General features: G+C 43.4%; 1 protein-coding gene across 1 annotated transcript; it reads left to right on the forward strand.

Moving 5' to 3' along the window:
• The first annotated feature begins 11,333 nt into the window (after positions 1-11,333).
• On the forward strand, positions 11,334-16,526 carry LOC138283448 (gamma-crystallin-3-like). The gene is made up of 3 exons (XM_069221400.1): positions 11,334-11,439; positions 14,759-15,001; positions 16,199-16,526. The coding sequence occupies exons 1-3, from the start codon at positions 11,431-11,433 to the stop codon at positions 16,469-16,471; spliced, it is 525 nt and encodes a 174-aa protein (XP_069077501.1). The 5' UTR covers positions 11,334-11,430; the 3' UTR covers positions 16,472-16,526.
• The last annotated feature ends 1,500 nt before the right edge of the window (positions 16,527-18,026 follow it).

Here is an 18,026-nt window from a genome sequence, read left to right on the forward strand (position 1 = left end):
CCCCATCTTGGATTCCCCTAGGCCTCTAGTTTTTAAAAATGCACAGGTTTGGTAGGTTCCCCTAGGTGCCGGCTCAGCTAGAGGCCAAAATCTACAGGTAGGCACTTTGCAAAAAACACCTCTGTTTTCTGTCAAAAAACGGGATGTGCCCACGTTGTGCTTTGGGGCATTTCCTGTCGCGGGCGCTAGGCCTACCCACACAAGTGAGGTATCATTTTTTTCGGGAGACTTGGGGGAACGCTGGGTGGAGGGAAATTTGTGCCTCCTCTCAGATTCCAGAACTTTCTGCCACAGAAATTTGAGGAACATGTGTTTTTTTAGCCAGATTTTGAAGTTTGCAAAGGATTCTGGGTAACAGAACCTAGTCAGAGCCCCACAAGTCACCCCATCTTCAATTCCCCTAGGTCTCTAGTTTTCCAAAATGCACAGGTTTGGTAGGTTTCCCTAGGTGCTGGCTGAGCTAGAGGCCAAAATCTACAGGTAGGCACTTTGCAAAAAACACCTCTGTTTTCTTTCAAAAAATGGGATGTGCCCACGTTGTGCTTTGGGGCATTTTCTGTCGCGGGCGCTATGCCTACCCACACAAGTGAGGTATCATTTTTATGGTGTGACTTGTGGGAACTCTGGGTGGAAGGAAATTTGTGTCTCCTCTCAGATTCCAGAACTTTTTGTCACCATAAAGTGAGGAAAATGTGTTTTTTTAGCCAAATTTTGAGGTTTGCAAAGGATTCTGGGTAACAGAACCTGATCAGAGCCCCACAAGTCACCCCATTTTGGATTCCCCTAGGTCTCTAGTTTTCAAAAATGCACAGGTTTGGTAGGTTTCCCTAGGTGCCGGCTGAGCTAGAGGCCAAAATTTACAGGTAGGCACTTTGCAAAAAACACTTCTGTTTTCTTTCAAAAAATGGGATGTGTTCACGTTGCGCTTTGGGGCATTTCCTGTAGCGGGCGCTAGGCTTACCCACACAAGTGAGGTATCATTTTTATCGGGAGACCTGGGGGAACGCTGGGTGGAAAGAAATTTGTGCCTCCTCTCAGATTCCAGAACTTTCTGCCTCAGAAATGTGAGGAACATGTGTTTTTTTTGCCACATTTTGAGGTTTGCAAAGGATTCTGGGTAACAGAACCTGGTCAGAGCCCCCCAAGTCACCCCATCTTGGATTTCCCTAGGTCTCTAGTTTTAAAGAATGCACAGGTTTGGTAGGTTTCCCTAGGTGCTGGCTGAGCTAGAGGCCAAAACCTACAGGTAGGCACTTTGCAAAAAACACCTCTGTTTTCTTTAAAAAAAATGGGATGTGTCCACGTTGCCCTTTGAGGCATTTCCTGTCGCGGGCGCTAGGCCTACCAACACAAGTGAGGTATCATTTTTATCGGGAGACTTGGGGGAACGCTGGATGGAAGGAAATTTGTGGCTCCTCTCAGATTCCAGAACTTTCTGTCACCATAATGTGAGGAAAATGTGTTTTTTAGCCAAATTTTGAGGTTTGCAAAGGATTCTGGGTAACAGAACCTGGTCAGAGCTCCACAAGTCACCCCATCTTGGATTCCCCTAGGTCGCTAGTTTTCAAAAATGTACAGGTTTGGTAGGTTTCCCTAGGTGCCGGCTGAGCTAGAGGACAAAATCTACAGGTAGGCACTTTGCAAAAAACACCTCTGTTTTCTTTAAAAAAATGGGATGTGTCCACGTTGCGCTTTGGGGCATTTCCTGTTGCGGGCGCTAGGCCTACCCACACAAGTGAGGTATCATTTTTATCGGGAGACTTGGGGGAACGCTGGGTGGAAGGAAATTTGTGGCTCCTCTCAGATTCCAGAACTTTCTGTCACCATAATGTGAAGAAAATGTGTTTTTTTAGCCAAATTTTGAGGTTTGCAAAGTATTCTGGGTAACAGAACCTGGTCAGAGCTCCACAAGTCACCCCATCTTGGATTCCCCTAGGCCTCTAGTTTTAAAAAATGCACAGGTTTGGTAGGTTCCCCTAGGTGCCGGCTCAGCTAGAGGCCAAAATCTACAGGTAGGCACTTTGCAAAAAACACCTCTGTTTTCTGTCAAAAAACGGGATGTGCCCACGTTGTGCTTTGGGGCATTTCCTGTCGCGGGCGCTAGGCCTACCCACACAAGTGAGGTATCATTTTTATCGGGAGACCTGGGGGAACGCTGGGTGGAAAGAAATTTGTGCCTCCTCTCAGATTCCAGAACTTTCTGCCACAGAAATGTGAGGAACATGTGTTTTTTTTGCCACATTTTGAGGTTTGCAAAGGATTCTGGGTAACAGAACCTGGTCAGAGCCCCCCAAGTCACCCCATCTTGGATTTCCCTAGGTCTCTAGTTTTAAAGAATGCACAGGTTTTGTAGGTTTCCCTAGGTGCTGGCTGAGCTAGAGGCCAAAACCTACAGGTAGGCACTTTGCAAAAAACACCTCTGTTTTCTTTAAAAAAAATGGGATGTGTCCACGTTGCCCTTTGAGGCATTTCCTGTCGCGGGCGCTAGGCCTACCAACACAAGTGAGGTATCATTTTTATCGGGAGACTTGGGGGAACGCTGGATGGAAGAAAATTTGTGGCTCCTCTCAGATTCCAGAACTTTCTGTCACCATAATGTGAAGAAAATGTGTTTTTTTAGCCAAATTTTGAGGTTTGCAAAGGATTCTGGGTAACAGAACCTGGTCAGAGCTCCACAAGTCACCCCATCTTGGATTCCCCTAGGCCTCTAGTTTTAAAAAATGCACAGGTTTGGTAGGTTCCCCTAGGTGCCGGCTCAGCTAGAGGCCAAAATCTACAGGTAGGCACTTTGCAAAAAACACCTCTGTTTTCTGTCAAAAAACGGGATGTGCCCACGTTGTGCTTTGGGGCATTTCCTGTCGCGGGCGCTAGGCCTACCCACACAAGTGAGGTATCATTTTTTTCGGGAGACTTGGGGGAACGCTGGGTGGAGGGAAATTTGTGCCTCCTCTCAGATTCCAGAACTTTCTGCCACAGAAATTTGAGGAACATGTGTTTTTTTAGCCAGATTTTGAGGTTTGCAAAGGATTCTGGGTAACAGAACCTGGTCAGAGCCCCACAAGTCACCCCATCTTCGATTCCCCTAGGTCTCTAGTTTTCCAAAATGCACAGGTTTGGTAGGTTTCCCTAGGTGCTGGCTGAGCTAGAGGCCAAAATCTACAGGTAGGCACTTTGCAAAAAACACCTCTGTTTTCTTTGAAAAAATGGGATGTGTCCACGTTGCGTTTTGGGGCGTTTCCTGTCGCGGGCGCTAGGCCTACCCACACAAGTGAGATATCATTTTTATCGGGAGACTTGGGGGAACACTGGGTGGAAGGAAATTTGTGCCTCCTCTCAGATTCCAGAACTTTCTGCCACAGAAATGTGAGGAACATGTGTTTTTTTAGCCAAATTTTGAGGTTTGCAAATGATTCTGGGTAACAGAACCTAGTCAGAGCCCCACAAGTCATCCCATCTTGGATTCCCCTAGGTCTCTAGTTTTCAAAAATGCACAGGTTTGGTAGGTTTCCCTAGGTGCCGGCTGAGCTAGAGGACAAAATTTACAGGTAGGCACTTTGCAAAAAACACCTCTGTTTTCTTTAAAAAAATGGGATGTGTCCACGTTTCGCTTTGGGGCATTTCCTGTTGCGGGCGCTAGTCCTACCCACACAAGTGAGGTATCATTTTTATCGGGAGACTTGGGGGAACGCTGGGTGGAAGGAAATTTGTGGCTCCTCTCAGATTCCAGAACTTTCTGTCACCATAATGTGAAGAAAATGTGTTTTTTTAGCCAAATTTTGAGGTTTGCAAAGGATTCTGGGTAACAGAACCTGGTCAGAGCTCCACAAGTCACCCCATCTTGGATTCCCCTAGGCCTCTAGTTTTAAAAAATGCACAGGTTTGGTAGGTTCCCCTAGGTGCCGGCTCAGCTAGAGGCCAAAATCTACAGGTAGGCACTTTGCAAAAAACACCTCTGTTTTCTGTCAAAAAACAGGATGTGCCCACGTTGTGCTTTGGGGCATTTTCTGTCGCGGGCGCTAGGCCTACCCACACAAGTGAGGTATCATTTTTTTCGGGAGACTTGGGGGAACGCTGGGTGGAGGGAAATTTGTGCCTCCTCTCAGATTCCAGAACTTTCTGCCACAGAAATTTGAGGAACATGTGTTTTTTTAGCCATATTTTGAGGTTTGCAAAGGATTCTGGGTAACAGAACCTAGTCAGAGCCCCACAAGTCACCCCATCTTCGATTCCCCTAGGTCTCTAGTTTTCCAAAATGCACAGGTTTGGTAGGTTTCCCTAGGTGCTGGCTGAGCTAGAGGCCAAAATCTACAGGTAGGCACTTTGCAAAAAACACCTCTGTTTTCTTTAAAAAAATCTGATGTGTCCACGTTGCGTTTTGGGGCATTTCCTGTCGCGAGCGCTAGGCCTACCCACACAAGTGAGGTATCATTTTTATCAGGAGACTTGGGGGAACATATATTAGCAAAACAAGTGTTATTGCCCCTTGTCTTTCTCTATATTTTTTCCTTCCAAATATAGGAGAGTGTGTAAAAAAGACATCTATTTGAGAAATGCCCTGTAATTCACATGCTAGTATGGTCACCCCAGAATTCAGAGATGTGCAAATAACCACTGCTCCTCAACACCTTATTTTGTGCCCTTTTTGGAAATACAAAGGTTTTCTTGATAGCTATTTTTTACTCTTTATATTTCAGCAAATGAATTGCTTTATACCCAGTATAGAATGAAAACGCACTGCAGGGTGCAGTCATTTATTGGCTCTTGGTACCTAGGGTTCTTGATGAACCTACAAGCCCTACATAACCAGAGGAGTCCAGCAGACGTAACGGTATATTGCTTTCGAAAATCTGACATAGCAGGAAAAACTTACAGAGTAAAACGTAGAGAAAAATTGATGTTTTTTTTTACCTCAATTTCAATATTTTTTCTTTTTCAGTTGTTATTTTCTGTAGGAAACCCTTGTAGGATCTACACAAATGACCCCTTGCTGAATTCAGAATTCTATCTACTTTTCAGAAATGTTTAGGTTTCTGGGATCCAGTATTGGTTTCATGCCCATTTCAGTCACTGACTGGAAGGAGGCTGAAAGCACAAAAAATTGTACAAATGGGGTATGTCCCAGTAAAATTCCAAATTTGTGTTGAAAAATTGGGTTTTCTGATTCAAGTCTGCCTGTTCCTGAAAGCTGGGAAGCTGGTGAGTTTAGCACCGCAAACCCTTTGTTGATTCCATTTTCAGGGGAAAAACCACAAGCCTTCTTCTGCAGCCACTTTTTCCCATTTTTTTGAAAAAAACTAAATTTTCACTGTATTTTGGTTAATTTCTTGGCCTCCTTCAGGGGAACCCATGATGTCTGGGTACCTCTAGAATCCCTAGGATGTTGGAAAAAAAGGACGCAAATTTGGCTTGGTTAGCTTATGTGGACAAAATGTTATGAGGGCCTAAGCGCGAACTGCCCCAAATAGGCAAAAAAAGGCCTGGCACAGGAGGGGGAAAAGGCCTGGCAGCGAAGGGGTTAATACAGTACAGTGCTACCATGGTGATGTTAGGGGAACTAAGGGCGGTACAAGAAAAGTGGCACATCAGGACTGATGTATCACTTTCTTGTAGATCTGGTGCATTGCACGCCCGTCTGACACAAAAAACTGCATCAGAGGGACCCATATTTACAAGGTGGCTTGTAAATGTGTACAGTGCCACTGGAGCATCACAAAAAGTGACTCTCCGGTGGCGCTTGGGTCTTGTATATCTGGCCCTTAATCTTTTGACCAATATCAGGTTTCAGAAAATCTGCGTTGACCACTGACCCATATTGTTAGAAATGGGGTCTTTGGTTGGCAGTCAGGATACCCCCTGTCCAAGCAAGGACCCTCACTCTAGTCAGAGTAAGTCACACGCAATCCAAATTATCCTGTGCCCACCCTCTGGTAGCTTGGCACTGATCAGTCAGGCTTAACTTAGAAAGCAATGTGTAAAGTATGTGTGCAATAAATCATACAATAACACAATATAGCACCACAAAAATACACTACACAGTGTTTGGAAAAATATATAATATTTATCTGATAAGATGCAGGTCAAAATGATTAAAATGCAATAAATATATGTTGAGATATCACTGAAAAGTTATATAAAGTGTCTTAAGTCTTTTAAAAGCAAACAAAGTCTCTTTCAAGCACAAAGTACCTGGTTTGCATGAAAGATCTTCGCAAAGAGCAGCAGAGGAGGAGATGCGTGCAAACAAAGCAGTGTGCATCAATTTTCTTTGGCAATGCGTTGTTTAGTTTTTCACGCAGGGACAGCTGTGCGTCAATTTCCGGCGCTCGTTCGGGGAGCCTCTTGGGTTGCGGGTTTTTCAGATGCCCAGGGGACGATGCGTGGATTTCCTGCAATAGCAGGATGAAGTCACAGGAGCTGCGTCAATCCGGTGGGCATTGCATCGAATTTTCTACTGCACGGCATGCGCTGCGTCAATTCCTCTCTGGAAGTCGGACCGCATCATTCCGGCTCGGCTGTGCATCAATCCAGTGGGCCGTGCGGCGAATTTCCGGTTGCTACGCTGGCGCTGCGTCAATCTTCTCATTGCAGAGTCGTTCTGGTTTGGCACGCAGTGAAATTTACCCCGCGGTGCAGGCTTTACGTCATTTCTGGCAGGCTGTGCATTGAATTTTGCTGCACAAGGAATCCTTCTTGTATAGATGAAGTCTTTTTGGTCCTGAGACTTCAGGGAAATGGAAGCAAGCTCTATCCAAGCCCTTGGAGAGCACTTCTTCACCTCAGCCAGAGAGCAGCAAGCCAGCAGGGCAGCAGCAAGGCAGAAGTCCTTCACAGAAAGCAGTCTGGTGAGTCCTTTGGGCAGCCAGGCAGTTCTTCTTGGCAGGATGCAGGTTCTGGTCCCAGTTTCTTCTCCAGGAAGTGTCTGAGCCAGTAGGGGCAGAGGCCCTGTTTATATACGCAAATGTGCCTTTAAAATGGGGGAGAGTTCAAAGAGTGACTTAGAAGTGCACCAGGTCCCCTTTAAGTTCAATCCTGTCTGCCAGGGTCCCAGTAGGGGGTGTGGCAGTCCTTTGTGTGAAGGCAGGCCCTCCACCCTCCCAGCCCGGGAAGACTCATTCAAAATGCAGATTTATGCAAGTGAGGCTGAGTATCTTGCGTTTGGGGGGTGTTTGAGTGACTGCACAAGGAGCTGTCAAATAAACCCAGCCAGATGTGGATTGTATGGCACAGAACAATTTAAGTGCAGAGAAATTCTCACTTTCTAAAAGTGGCATTTCTAAAATAGTAATATTAAATCTAACTATCTAACTTCACCAATCAGCAGGATTTTATATCACCATTCTGGCCATACTAAATATGACCTCCCTACTCCTTTTAGATCAGCAGCTACCACTCGAACAATGTATGAGGGCAGTCCTAATGTTACCCTATGAAGGGAGCAGTTTTATACTACCAGGACATGTAAACTACATAGGTACATGTCCTGCCTTTTGCCTACACAATACCCTGCCCTCGTGGGGTACCCAGGGCACACCTTAGGGGTGTCTTATAGGTAGGAAAGGGGGAGTTTTAGGCTTGGCAAGTACATTTAAATGCCAAGTCGAATTGGCAGTGAAACTGCCCACACAGGCCTTGCAGTGGCAGGCCTGAGACAAGGTTAAGGGGCTACTGAAGTGGGTGGCACAATCAGTGCTGCAGGCCCACTAGTAGTATTTAATCTACAGGCCCTGGGCACATATAGTGCACTCTACTAGGGACTTAGAAGTAAATTAAATAGCCCAATTGGGTATTATCCAATGTTACCATGTTTAAAGGGAGAGAGCATATGCACTTTAGCACAGGTTAGCAGTGCTAAAGTGTGCATAGTCTTAAAGCCAGCAAAACAGTATCTCAAAAGTGGAGGGAGGGATGCAAAAAGTTAGGGGTGACCACCCTTAGGCTGTCAGGTCTAACACACATGAAATCACATGAAATCACATGAAATGAAACTGGAAAAGTCATCAAGGGGTAACACTGACTTTACTAACACATTTGCCATAATCAAAAATTCAGTAACTTTTAAATATGGTACAGATGAGAACCGAGCTATGGAAAAAATGACTTGATGACAATCACACATTTTGGTGATGTGTGGAAGATGGATTTACAAATTACATTGCTGAATGATAACATATGAACACTTTTTTTTAACAAAAGCTAATCTTCCTGGTGGGCTGTAAATATGTGTGCAGGGCTCTTAAGTACATTCCATGGCAGGATGTAGCTGTAGCAAACAAAGCAAAACCTAAATGAGAAGTTTCATGATAGATGTATTGGAATGAAAGGTGAATTGTGACAAAGACCCCAGAACACCACCCAGACCACAAAGTGGGTGGCTAAGTGCTTGCAAGACTGACCCGCATTCTTGGTAGAATGCAGCATGACACAGCGGTATCAGAACATTTAGTGGGCAGAACCCAACTGTAGTGAGAGCTGAGGCAATTCCTTTAAACACAGGGGGATTTGTTGCTCTCACTGGGACATCGAGATCTACTCCTGGATCTTCAGACTTCGCTCATAGTCTGTATGTAAAAAAGTACTTTCCCATACAAATATTGTCAGTCTGCTAGGTGCACAAAGATAGCTTGGCCATTGCACTATCTCCAGTAGGTTCCTGGTGCTGCAAGACCAATACCTTGTCTTTGTTTCTGACTTTGGATGAAACCTTTGTGAAACTGAGAACCAGTAATTAGTTTTTCTGCTTGATTCTGGGGCATCCTGTACCCTGAAACAGCCCTGTGACACATTAGCCACTTTGGCATTGGCAGAACTGTTTACCTGTCTGAATGGAAGAAAGGGAGACCCCTTAGCCCCATGCCTAGACAAAGTGTATTTGTTAGTGGGAGGTCCTATTTGATGGATAGGAAGTAATAGAGTTAAAGAGCAGTACCATTGGATGTAATCTGTGTCGGACTGGCCTAGTTTCACAATTGGACGAGCTACCTTCCTGCTATCCTTCTTGGTATCTCACACATCTAAAGATTGACTGCTCTGAAGAGACATGTATTCTTTATATGTGCTCATAACCTTACAGCATTTGTTCCTGAGGTTGACAGAGAAGCCTGAAAGGGTCTACACTTATGAAGTGATCCATTGGCATGGGAATAGGCATTTCAGAATGGTGGGCTCTCAGATCACCACCTGTCAAGAGTCAGTCTCTTTGTTCACTTCCTATAATCCGCTTATTGGGCCTCAGTGATCTTCCAAACAAGGGGTTGCGTTTCATGCAGTTCTTACCTACTTTTCAAATATGGTGCCTGCCTTAGCTTCAGAGTGGGTTTTGTTCAACACCACGTTCGGTGTAAGACTGTGCTACACAGTGGCTGTGCCAGGTGTGTGTCACTTAGGAATTATGGAGGATGTTAACTCAGCGTGATCATTGCATAATTTTTGTCAGTCTGTGCAGTCTGCACATCTGGGTTCTAAGGCTATGGACCTGATTACAATCTTAGTGGATGGGATACGCACAAACGTGACGGATATCCCATCTGCCATATTACAAGTTCCATTATATCCTATCGAACTTGTAATAGGGCAGGCGGGATATCCATCACGTTTGAGATGGAGCATCCCATCTGCCAAGATCGTATTCAGGCCTGAAGAGTGCAGTTTTAATTTAAAAACAAACCTAAACACCTAATGCAGCGTAGACAGCAGCGGTATCCACCAAGTATACACTGCTTGCCTTACTGTCCTGTGACCCTGCATTCCCATCCCATGTCATGTCTGCTGCCTATTTCCTTTTATTGTCTAGGGCTCTTGCTCACTCTGCAAAGTGGACCATGAAGTGGTGTGTTTTCACAACTTGCCAAGGCAAGCATAAGGAGATAGCCATAGATATAGAACATTGCTTTTGTGTAGATGTGCACTGGGTATCTATAGATTTTGAGAGAAATCACTTTAGCTAAGATGGCTGGCATTGTCACTCTCATGAAACAGCCATTTTAACTAAGGGGTTTCCTGCACAATCCAATGCTGGGACAGTATGTGCATTATGCTGTGTTGCAATGGCCATGCTTCTTGTGACATTTGAAGCAGGAAGTGCTCCTGTCATGACAGCAGTGCATGATAATGAGGCTGCACATACTGGCATTTGGGTTTTGGAGGGGATGGTTTTTGGGACTACTAGGTGGTCTGCTATTCAAAAACGAATACAATTGTTATACCCATAAGTGCTGGAGTAGGGGTGTAGGGCCCACACAATAACAATGCTGGAGCCAGAAGGTAAAAGAGCAATAAAGATGCTTTACATTTTGTTTTTATTTTGTCACGTATGTTGTGTGTTCAAAAACAGAGGTCAAATGTCAGGCTCTTGAGAAATTGATGCTTATTCTTTTAATATAGAAAGTGGTGTTTACTTTTCATACTCTAACTACCAATTGAGAGGATTTTGTAAAGTGAATCATGTGACAATCTTGCTGGACTACAAGGAGTGTGAAAGGAAAGGCAGTAGGATGCTTTTGTTTCTCGTACACTACGACCAATCAAATACCTGTAAAAGACTGGTACACATATTTCATAGTATATCAGCAGTTAGGATAGCATAAATGAAACACATTTTTGTAATTCTAAAGAGCAATTGTAAGTATGGATGTTATACGATAAAAACAAACCTCAACAACTTCATAATGCGCATATCATAAATATTTGCCGATACCCCATGTTCACATATAGTGTGTATCAGTAAAACTGCATGTCTGTGCTTTGCATGACAGTACCCTATTACACTATTCTTAATGATATATTTGTGATATGGTGCTCCAAATGCACCATTGGCTACAAACCACAACCTTATGACTCTCCTCTTGAATGGGTGTGCCTCATTTCCTACATATGTTCTTTTGGTGACTCTCTGATTTTTTATAAACACTATGACTTCATTGATTTTCCACTGATGGCAGCATCCATGTTCCGGCACCACTGTGTATAAATGTGCAAAACCCATCTATAAATTCTCTCTTTATTCACTTGTATTGCTCTGGTAGCCAAATAAAATTAGTCAGATGTGGAAATCTCAAGCTTTGGGACGATTTTCTGTTGCATGACTCTTCTAACTGTATCTAGCAGTTGAAAACCGCTTACTTCCAGTCAGCAGGAATGCTTTAAAAGTTACATTATTTAAAGCACAATATACTGCTTTTAGCTCAGCGACCATGCGACCACGATGTGCTTTAGTTTCACAGTCAATGGGACTCCCCAGTAAGCAAATACAAACAATCCCAGTGCGCGCGTTATAGAACTCAGAGGGCCTCTATACATTCACCTTAGTGGGCAGAAACCGTTGTGTGGTGCAGTGTATTGTTCTCCTACAGGCAGCAGGATCACAGGGTGTATATAAAGGCTGCTAAGCGCCCATGAACAGCACCGAGGTCGACAAACCATCCAGCAGCCAACATGGGGAAGGTGAGTGAGAAATGTCAGGTTGTGATTTGTTTTGTGACAGAGACACATTCATACACAATAATCTTCTCATTTATATGATTAGCAGAATATGAGAATTTAATCCGGACATGAACATTTGATATGCACCAAAGTAACCTTAATGTAATTTTATTTCTGAAATATTCTCTCGTTTATAGTTTTGTTTGGCACTTTTATTTCAGCAGCTGATCACAAGGCGGTATTGGCTTGTTGTAGTACTAAATCTGAAATCAGGATTTATTATAGAAGGCCTTTGTTGAAAATTGCCATACTGTAGTACATGGACACCCGACTTGGCCTCTCTAAACACACTGCAACCAAATGTCATTTGAGGAGCTAATACAGCGTTTTAAAATGACCTGCGCATTGTATATGTGTACTGTAGCACATCTTTAATAGTTTAAAACTCTTCATGTTAGAACACACCAGATCACCCGGCCATTTGATTCTATGTATTGTGGAGTTTACTTACTGAGATAGCCACACAGGGCTTTCCATAAAAATAAAACCTTCTTGAACAAGAGGACATGTTTTAATTTCTCATAAAACCCATAGATGAATTGCATGTGTGCTGAAATTTACAGCACACATTCAGGCCCGTATTTATACTCCGTTTGCGCCGAATTAGCGTCGTTTTTTTCGACGCAAATTCGGCGCAAAACTAACGCCATATTTATACTTTGGCGTTAGACGCGTCTAGCGCCAAAGTATGGGCAAATAGCGTCATTTTTTTGCGTGAACGCCTTCCTTGCGTTAATGAGATGCAAGGAAGGCGTTCCCGTCTAAAAAAATGACGGCGACGCAAATGCGTCGTATTTATACTCCCGGGCAAAAGTCACGCCCGGGAGGTGGCGGGTCAAAAAACCCCGCATTTGCGCCACTATTTAACGCCTGGGTCAGGGTAGGCGTTAAGGGGCCTGTGGGCTCAAAATGAGCCCACAGGTGCCCTCCCCTGCCCCCAGGGACCCCCCCTGCCACCCCTGCCTACCCCAGGAGGACACCCAAGGATGGAGGGACCCACCCCAGGGACATTCAGGTAAGTTCAGGTAAGTATAATTTTTTATATTTGTAATTTTTTTTTGGGTGGCATAGGGGGGCCTTATTTGTGCCCCCCTACATGCCACTATGCCCAATGACCATGCCCAGGGGACATAAGTCCCCTGGGCATGGCCATTGGGCAAGGGGGCATGACTCCTGTCTTTACTAAGACAGGAGTCATTTAAATGGCGTCTGGGCGTCGAAAATAATGGCGCAAATCGGGTTGAGGCGATTTTTTTGCCTCAACCTGACTTGCCCCATTTTAAGACGCCCTAACGCCATTTTCCCCCTACGCCGGGGCTGCCTGGTCTACGTGTTTTTTTTCCACGCACACCAGGCAGCGCCGGTCTGCTAGCGCCGGCTAACGCCATTCCATAAATACGGCGCCCGCATGGCGCTTCAGAATGGCGTTAGACGGCGCTAAATTTTTTGACGCTAAACTGCGTTAGCGCAGTTTAGCGTCAAAAAGTATAAATATGGGCCTCAGTGTGTGGTATTTTCTATCTTTGTCTAGACATAGGATCGTGTACTGCAAGTGTGTGCTTCCAACACAAATCCAATGCCAGATTATGTGCCCTGACCTCCGTGAAGTTGTGGGTCACAAAGGCAGCTTTTTAGAGCGCCAACTAGGAAGAGCCAATCATAGCAGATTGACTCTGTGCTGCGTTTTCCCCTGTGCACAATGCAGTGCAGCATTACGCAAAGGGGAAAATATACTGTGTGCTGTGTGAAAAAATTGTCAATCTACCCCATTGTTTCCTTCAAAGTAGGTAGGCTTCTTCTCAACATGCTTTTCTACTGTGAGGTGGTGGTGGTATGACCTTCAGTTTATTACATATACTGTCTCAACTCTACTCTTTCCACAGCTGTATAACTATTTGTGATATGATAACCCAGAGACCCGTCTTCTGGTTTGGGTTTTCAAGTCTTCATTCCTCATGGCCTTCTAGTTAGGCCCCAAACAAAATTATTTTCCCTTGGCTGTATTGAGACTAACCTATTTCCGTCACCAAATATTCATAGTTTTTTAATCTATACCCTGATTCTTGTTAAGTAAAGCAATCTAAGTTACACAGCAAATGATCAGACATAAAAATTAAATTGTATTATTATCACCTAGTGTAGGTAAAAGGAGCGATAAACATACCTCTCCATAACATAGCATGACTTTAGCTAGACAAAACGAAAATTATTGGAATGATTTTGAGAGCTGTACGTCTAATATTTAGGTACTGATACAGGTCCTAACAACAGCAATGACATTGTTTTAAAGTGCTTTCAATTTTGACACCTATGGGACATGAGGCACAACGATACAATGTCGAAAACTGGTCTGTGGACTCTGAACTCATCAAATAGTCATTAGCTCGCACTTACCTTGTTTAGGTGTTTCCTAGGATCTTTCTTTATTACACAATTAAGAAATCAATTTCTCAACAGTTGTTCAAAAGCAACAGTACGAAATGCAGACGAATGTATATGCATGGAAGTCCGTCCCCAAGGTTTGAACAGTATTGCCCAACATGAACCTTCTGATCTTCCAGCAAGGCTTTTCTTGTTACTCCACCCGTTGGACATTGCCACATAAGTGCCCTTCCTTACCAGTGTGACAACCAAGATGAGGAATGTTTTGCTCTTATACATCAGGTCCACTTGGGAGCAGTCAGTCCATATAAAGCAGAGTAAAATGTGTCTTTTAATCTATTTTACTAAAACGTTATTTGGCAGCTTTTCGTATTTACTTCTTTATTTTTGGGTTCTCAGCACCAGGGTCACTTTTTTACTTAATTTTGCTCAATACATTTAAAATTTAAAAAACCGATTCTAGTGAGAAGTAGCTTAGATATGACTTTTCCCTCTTTAGAGCACTAAAATCAGTTATCGAAATTTCAACCAACAGGCAATTTAGTATGTCTTAGTTCTATTCCACTATTATAGTTTGCACAAGTATTAACTGGTAACAAGGAACCTGAGTTAAAAGAAGCATTGTGAAATTCCAATATAATTATTTGCTATTAGATACTAGTAGCACAGTTTGGAATTGATACAGTAAACCAGAACCAGCAGAATGAAAGCAAGGCAAGCAGGTAATCGATCTGTATTGACATGCATTATTAAAGAACTATGAAAATAATGTGTGGTAGTTCACCTTTCATAGCGATGTATTTGTTATCCTCTGTTCTACTACAAAAAACACATGTTTATCCCGAGAACATGCAGAAATACACATTAATGAAAAAAAAAGTGATCTTTTTTGTTACAGATCATCTTCTATGAAGACAGGAACTTCCAGGGCCGTTCCTATGAGTGCAGCACTGAGTGTGCCGATCTGAGCTCCTATTTCAGCCGTTGTAACTCCATCCGAGTGGAAAGTGGCAACTGGGTACTCTATGAACATCCCAACTTCAGGGGACACCAGTACTATCTGAAAAGAGGGGAGTACCCTGACTTCCAGCACTGGATGGGCTTCAATGACTCGATCAGGTCATGCCGCTTGACCCCACAAGTGAGTGTAACTCTGTTTCATTTTGGTTTCTTCAGAGTACCCTTTTCAGTCTAGCTCTTCAAATACACCAATCCATAAAACAGTCTCATGACCTAATTCAGAAAGTAAAACTTACACTTTTGTGCAAGTTTCCACTCACCAAAGTATTTATACTACTTTTTGGAATTCACAAACTACAAGTGTAATTTTACTACCAGGTGTAAGTTTACTTTTGTGAATCAGGCCCTCAGTTCGCATCTACCCTATGCCAGAATGGCCATATCCCATAAATAAACTGTCTGCGTTATTTGTGTGGGCCTGCAGTACAATTAAGAGTCCTACAGTGCAATCCGAGATTGCAAGACACCAAGTAGGACACCAAGTAGGAAAGAAGAGTGTTGGTGGTTTGTGAAGGATAGAATTGTGTGCCATGTGACAAAACATTCCCACATTCTATTACATTATTATATCAGCAAAGTTAAATTCCAGTGCTTTATGTTACTAAAACTACCTAAACATTGGTTAGTACATTCCAACTAGACATATTGTGTCTCCAGGTGGTGACCTCTATTGTGTACCAAATTCTGCATAGTACTGTCCCCTTTTATGGGTATTTGCTTCATCAGCCTCCTGACCCAGATGACAAAAATTACTGTAACTGTCTTGGAGATATTCTAGAATGTTAGCCAATCATCTAGACCACCTCTATACCTTTGATGGGCTTGGCAGTGTAATGGGGCAAGTGGCTGTTGCCTAGTCATCTGTGGATTCCCGCATCAGTGTGATTTTTTATCTCCACTGCGTATCAGTTATTGCTGAAACTGCTGCACAGCTACAAGCAGGACAACATGAGGTCTGATCTGACTCATATAACCAAGAACATCTTATCCAATATACTTTTGCAAGGGAATCGGAAAAATATAGGGAGAAGGGTTCTGTAGCACAAAAAACAGCTTACGAATATAAACCCTTCTGAATTAATTGTTATCTTGTAGTAGATACCAATTATTCTTTTCAGACATACAATACTGCCTGTTGTTATCAAAAAAAGGATGGCAAGTGCAAGTTTCGTTTGAAAAGCGAAGTAATGTATTCCAATATTTTTTAACAAAGGTTTTGTTATTCAATTAAATTATCCAGTTATCTTTTATCTTTTTATTTTGTAATGCTTTTCATTTTAAGAAAGGTTTTAATACTTGTCTTTACTTGCCATTACAGCACCGTGGATCCTACAGAATAAGAGTTTATGAGAGGGAAAACTTTGGAGGTCAGATGATGGAGTTCTCTGAAGACTGCCCACATGTGTATGAGCAGTTCCGCTACAATGACATCTATTCCTGTAATGTGCAGGATGGGCACTGGGTCTTCTATGAAGAGCCCAACTACAGAGGACGTCAGTACTACTTGAGACCCGGCGATTACAAGAGATACAGCGACTGGGGCGCCTCAAGCCCCAGAGTTGGTTCTTTCAGGAGAGTTAGAGATCATTAAAAGATACTTCCTTCGCAAAGGCTAACATGTAACCAATAAATTCATATGCAACATACTTTTGTTATTTGGGGTACTTATTAACATTGAACTGCTACATATCTGTGAACATTTGATTCTTTGAAGCTAAAGAGAAATCAGACTTGTTCACTAGAAGTGTAAATACATTCAAATGTTATATAGGGATATCACCAATAAGCACCCTTGGTACGTGATTCTAAGTATCAATTTGATCAAAGCAGATTCATGTTTCAAATCTCAAAACTACAGAACAACACAACTATCTCTATACCATACTCATCCTCCTTGACCTCTACCATACCTTTCACATCTTTAACCATATTCCTGTTATGATAACATCTAGTCTAGTTGTCATTGGCACAGCACTCTCCTGAATCATCACTTAAAGAGATAGCCAAATCTGTGTTATGGTGCCACTATATAATATAGTGGCTCCATAACACAGATTTGACCCCCCTACCAAGGCCCCCCCTACCAAGGGACATCATCAAAGTGCTTGTGCTAATAATAATGCTTGTTCTTTATGTCCAACTATTGTACTCCTTGCCCTCTGACACATATCTCTTTAAAAAAGAGCCAGATGCTTTATCATCAGCCACTTGGTGGTAGTTTACTGGCATATTCTGAACTCAACAAAATCAGCAGTCCCACGTAGTGACTATTTACCCAAGCATAGAGAACTCGGTTTTCATCACATGTGATTCAACAACCAAAATAACAGAGTTTGCTGGGGATTCCTCTCAGGAAATCGGGCGTCGTCGTTCTGAGTCAGCTTGGGTTAATCCAGTAGGGCTGTGCATTGAACTTCCGGTCGTGTTGCTGGCGCTGCGTTGATCTTCTGTGGCGAGGTCGGGCTGCATTGTTTTTCACCGCAAGCAGACTGTGCATCATTCTTGGCAGGCTGTGAGTCGAATTTACGCTGCATGGGGATTTCAGCTGCAGGAGAGCAGTGTTTTTGGTCCTGAGACTTCAGGGGACAGGAGGCAAGCTCTATCCAAGACCTTGGAGAGCACTTCTGCAGCAAGGCAAGAAAGCAGCAAGACAGCAGGGCAACAACAAGGCAGCAGTCCTCTGCAGAAAGCAGTCAGGTGAGTCCTTTAGGCAGCCAGGCAGTCCTTCTTGTCAGGGTGCAGGTTCTGGTTCAGGTTTCTTCTCCAGGAAGTTTCTGAGGTGGTAGGGCAGAGGCCCTTTTTTATACCCAAATGTGCCTTTGAAGTGGGGGAGACTTCAAAGAATGGCTTAGAAGTGCACCAGGTCCCCTTTCAGGTCAATGATGTCTTTCAGATCAGCAGCTACCACTCAAACAATGTATGAGGGTAGCCCCAACATTAGCCTATGAAGGGAGCAGGCCTAACAGTAGTGTAAAAACGAATTGTAGTAGTTGTACACTGCCAGGACATGTAAACTACACAGGTACATGTCCTGCCTTTTACCTACACAGCACACTGCTCCAGGGATTACCTAGGGCACACCTTAGGAGTGACTTATATGTGGAAAAAGAGGAATTTTAGGCTTGGCAAGTACTTTTAAATGCCAA

The sequence above is a fragment of the Pleurodeles waltl genome, chromosome 3_1 (genome assembly GCF_031143425.1).
Source record: "Pleurodeles waltl isolate 20211129_DDA chromosome 3_1, aPleWal1.hap1.20221129, whole genome shotgun sequence".
Lineage (NCBI taxonomy): Eukaryota > Metazoa > Chordata > Amphibia > Caudata > Salamandridae > Pleurodeles > Pleurodeles waltl.

Excerpts from the sequence above, each read along its gene's own strand:
- LOC138283448 (XM_069221400.1), top strand. Across the intron at positions 15,002-16,198 it reads CATGCCGCTTGACCCCACAA|CACCGTGGATCCTACAGAAT; the intron begins GTGAGTGTAACT and ends TTGCCATTACAG.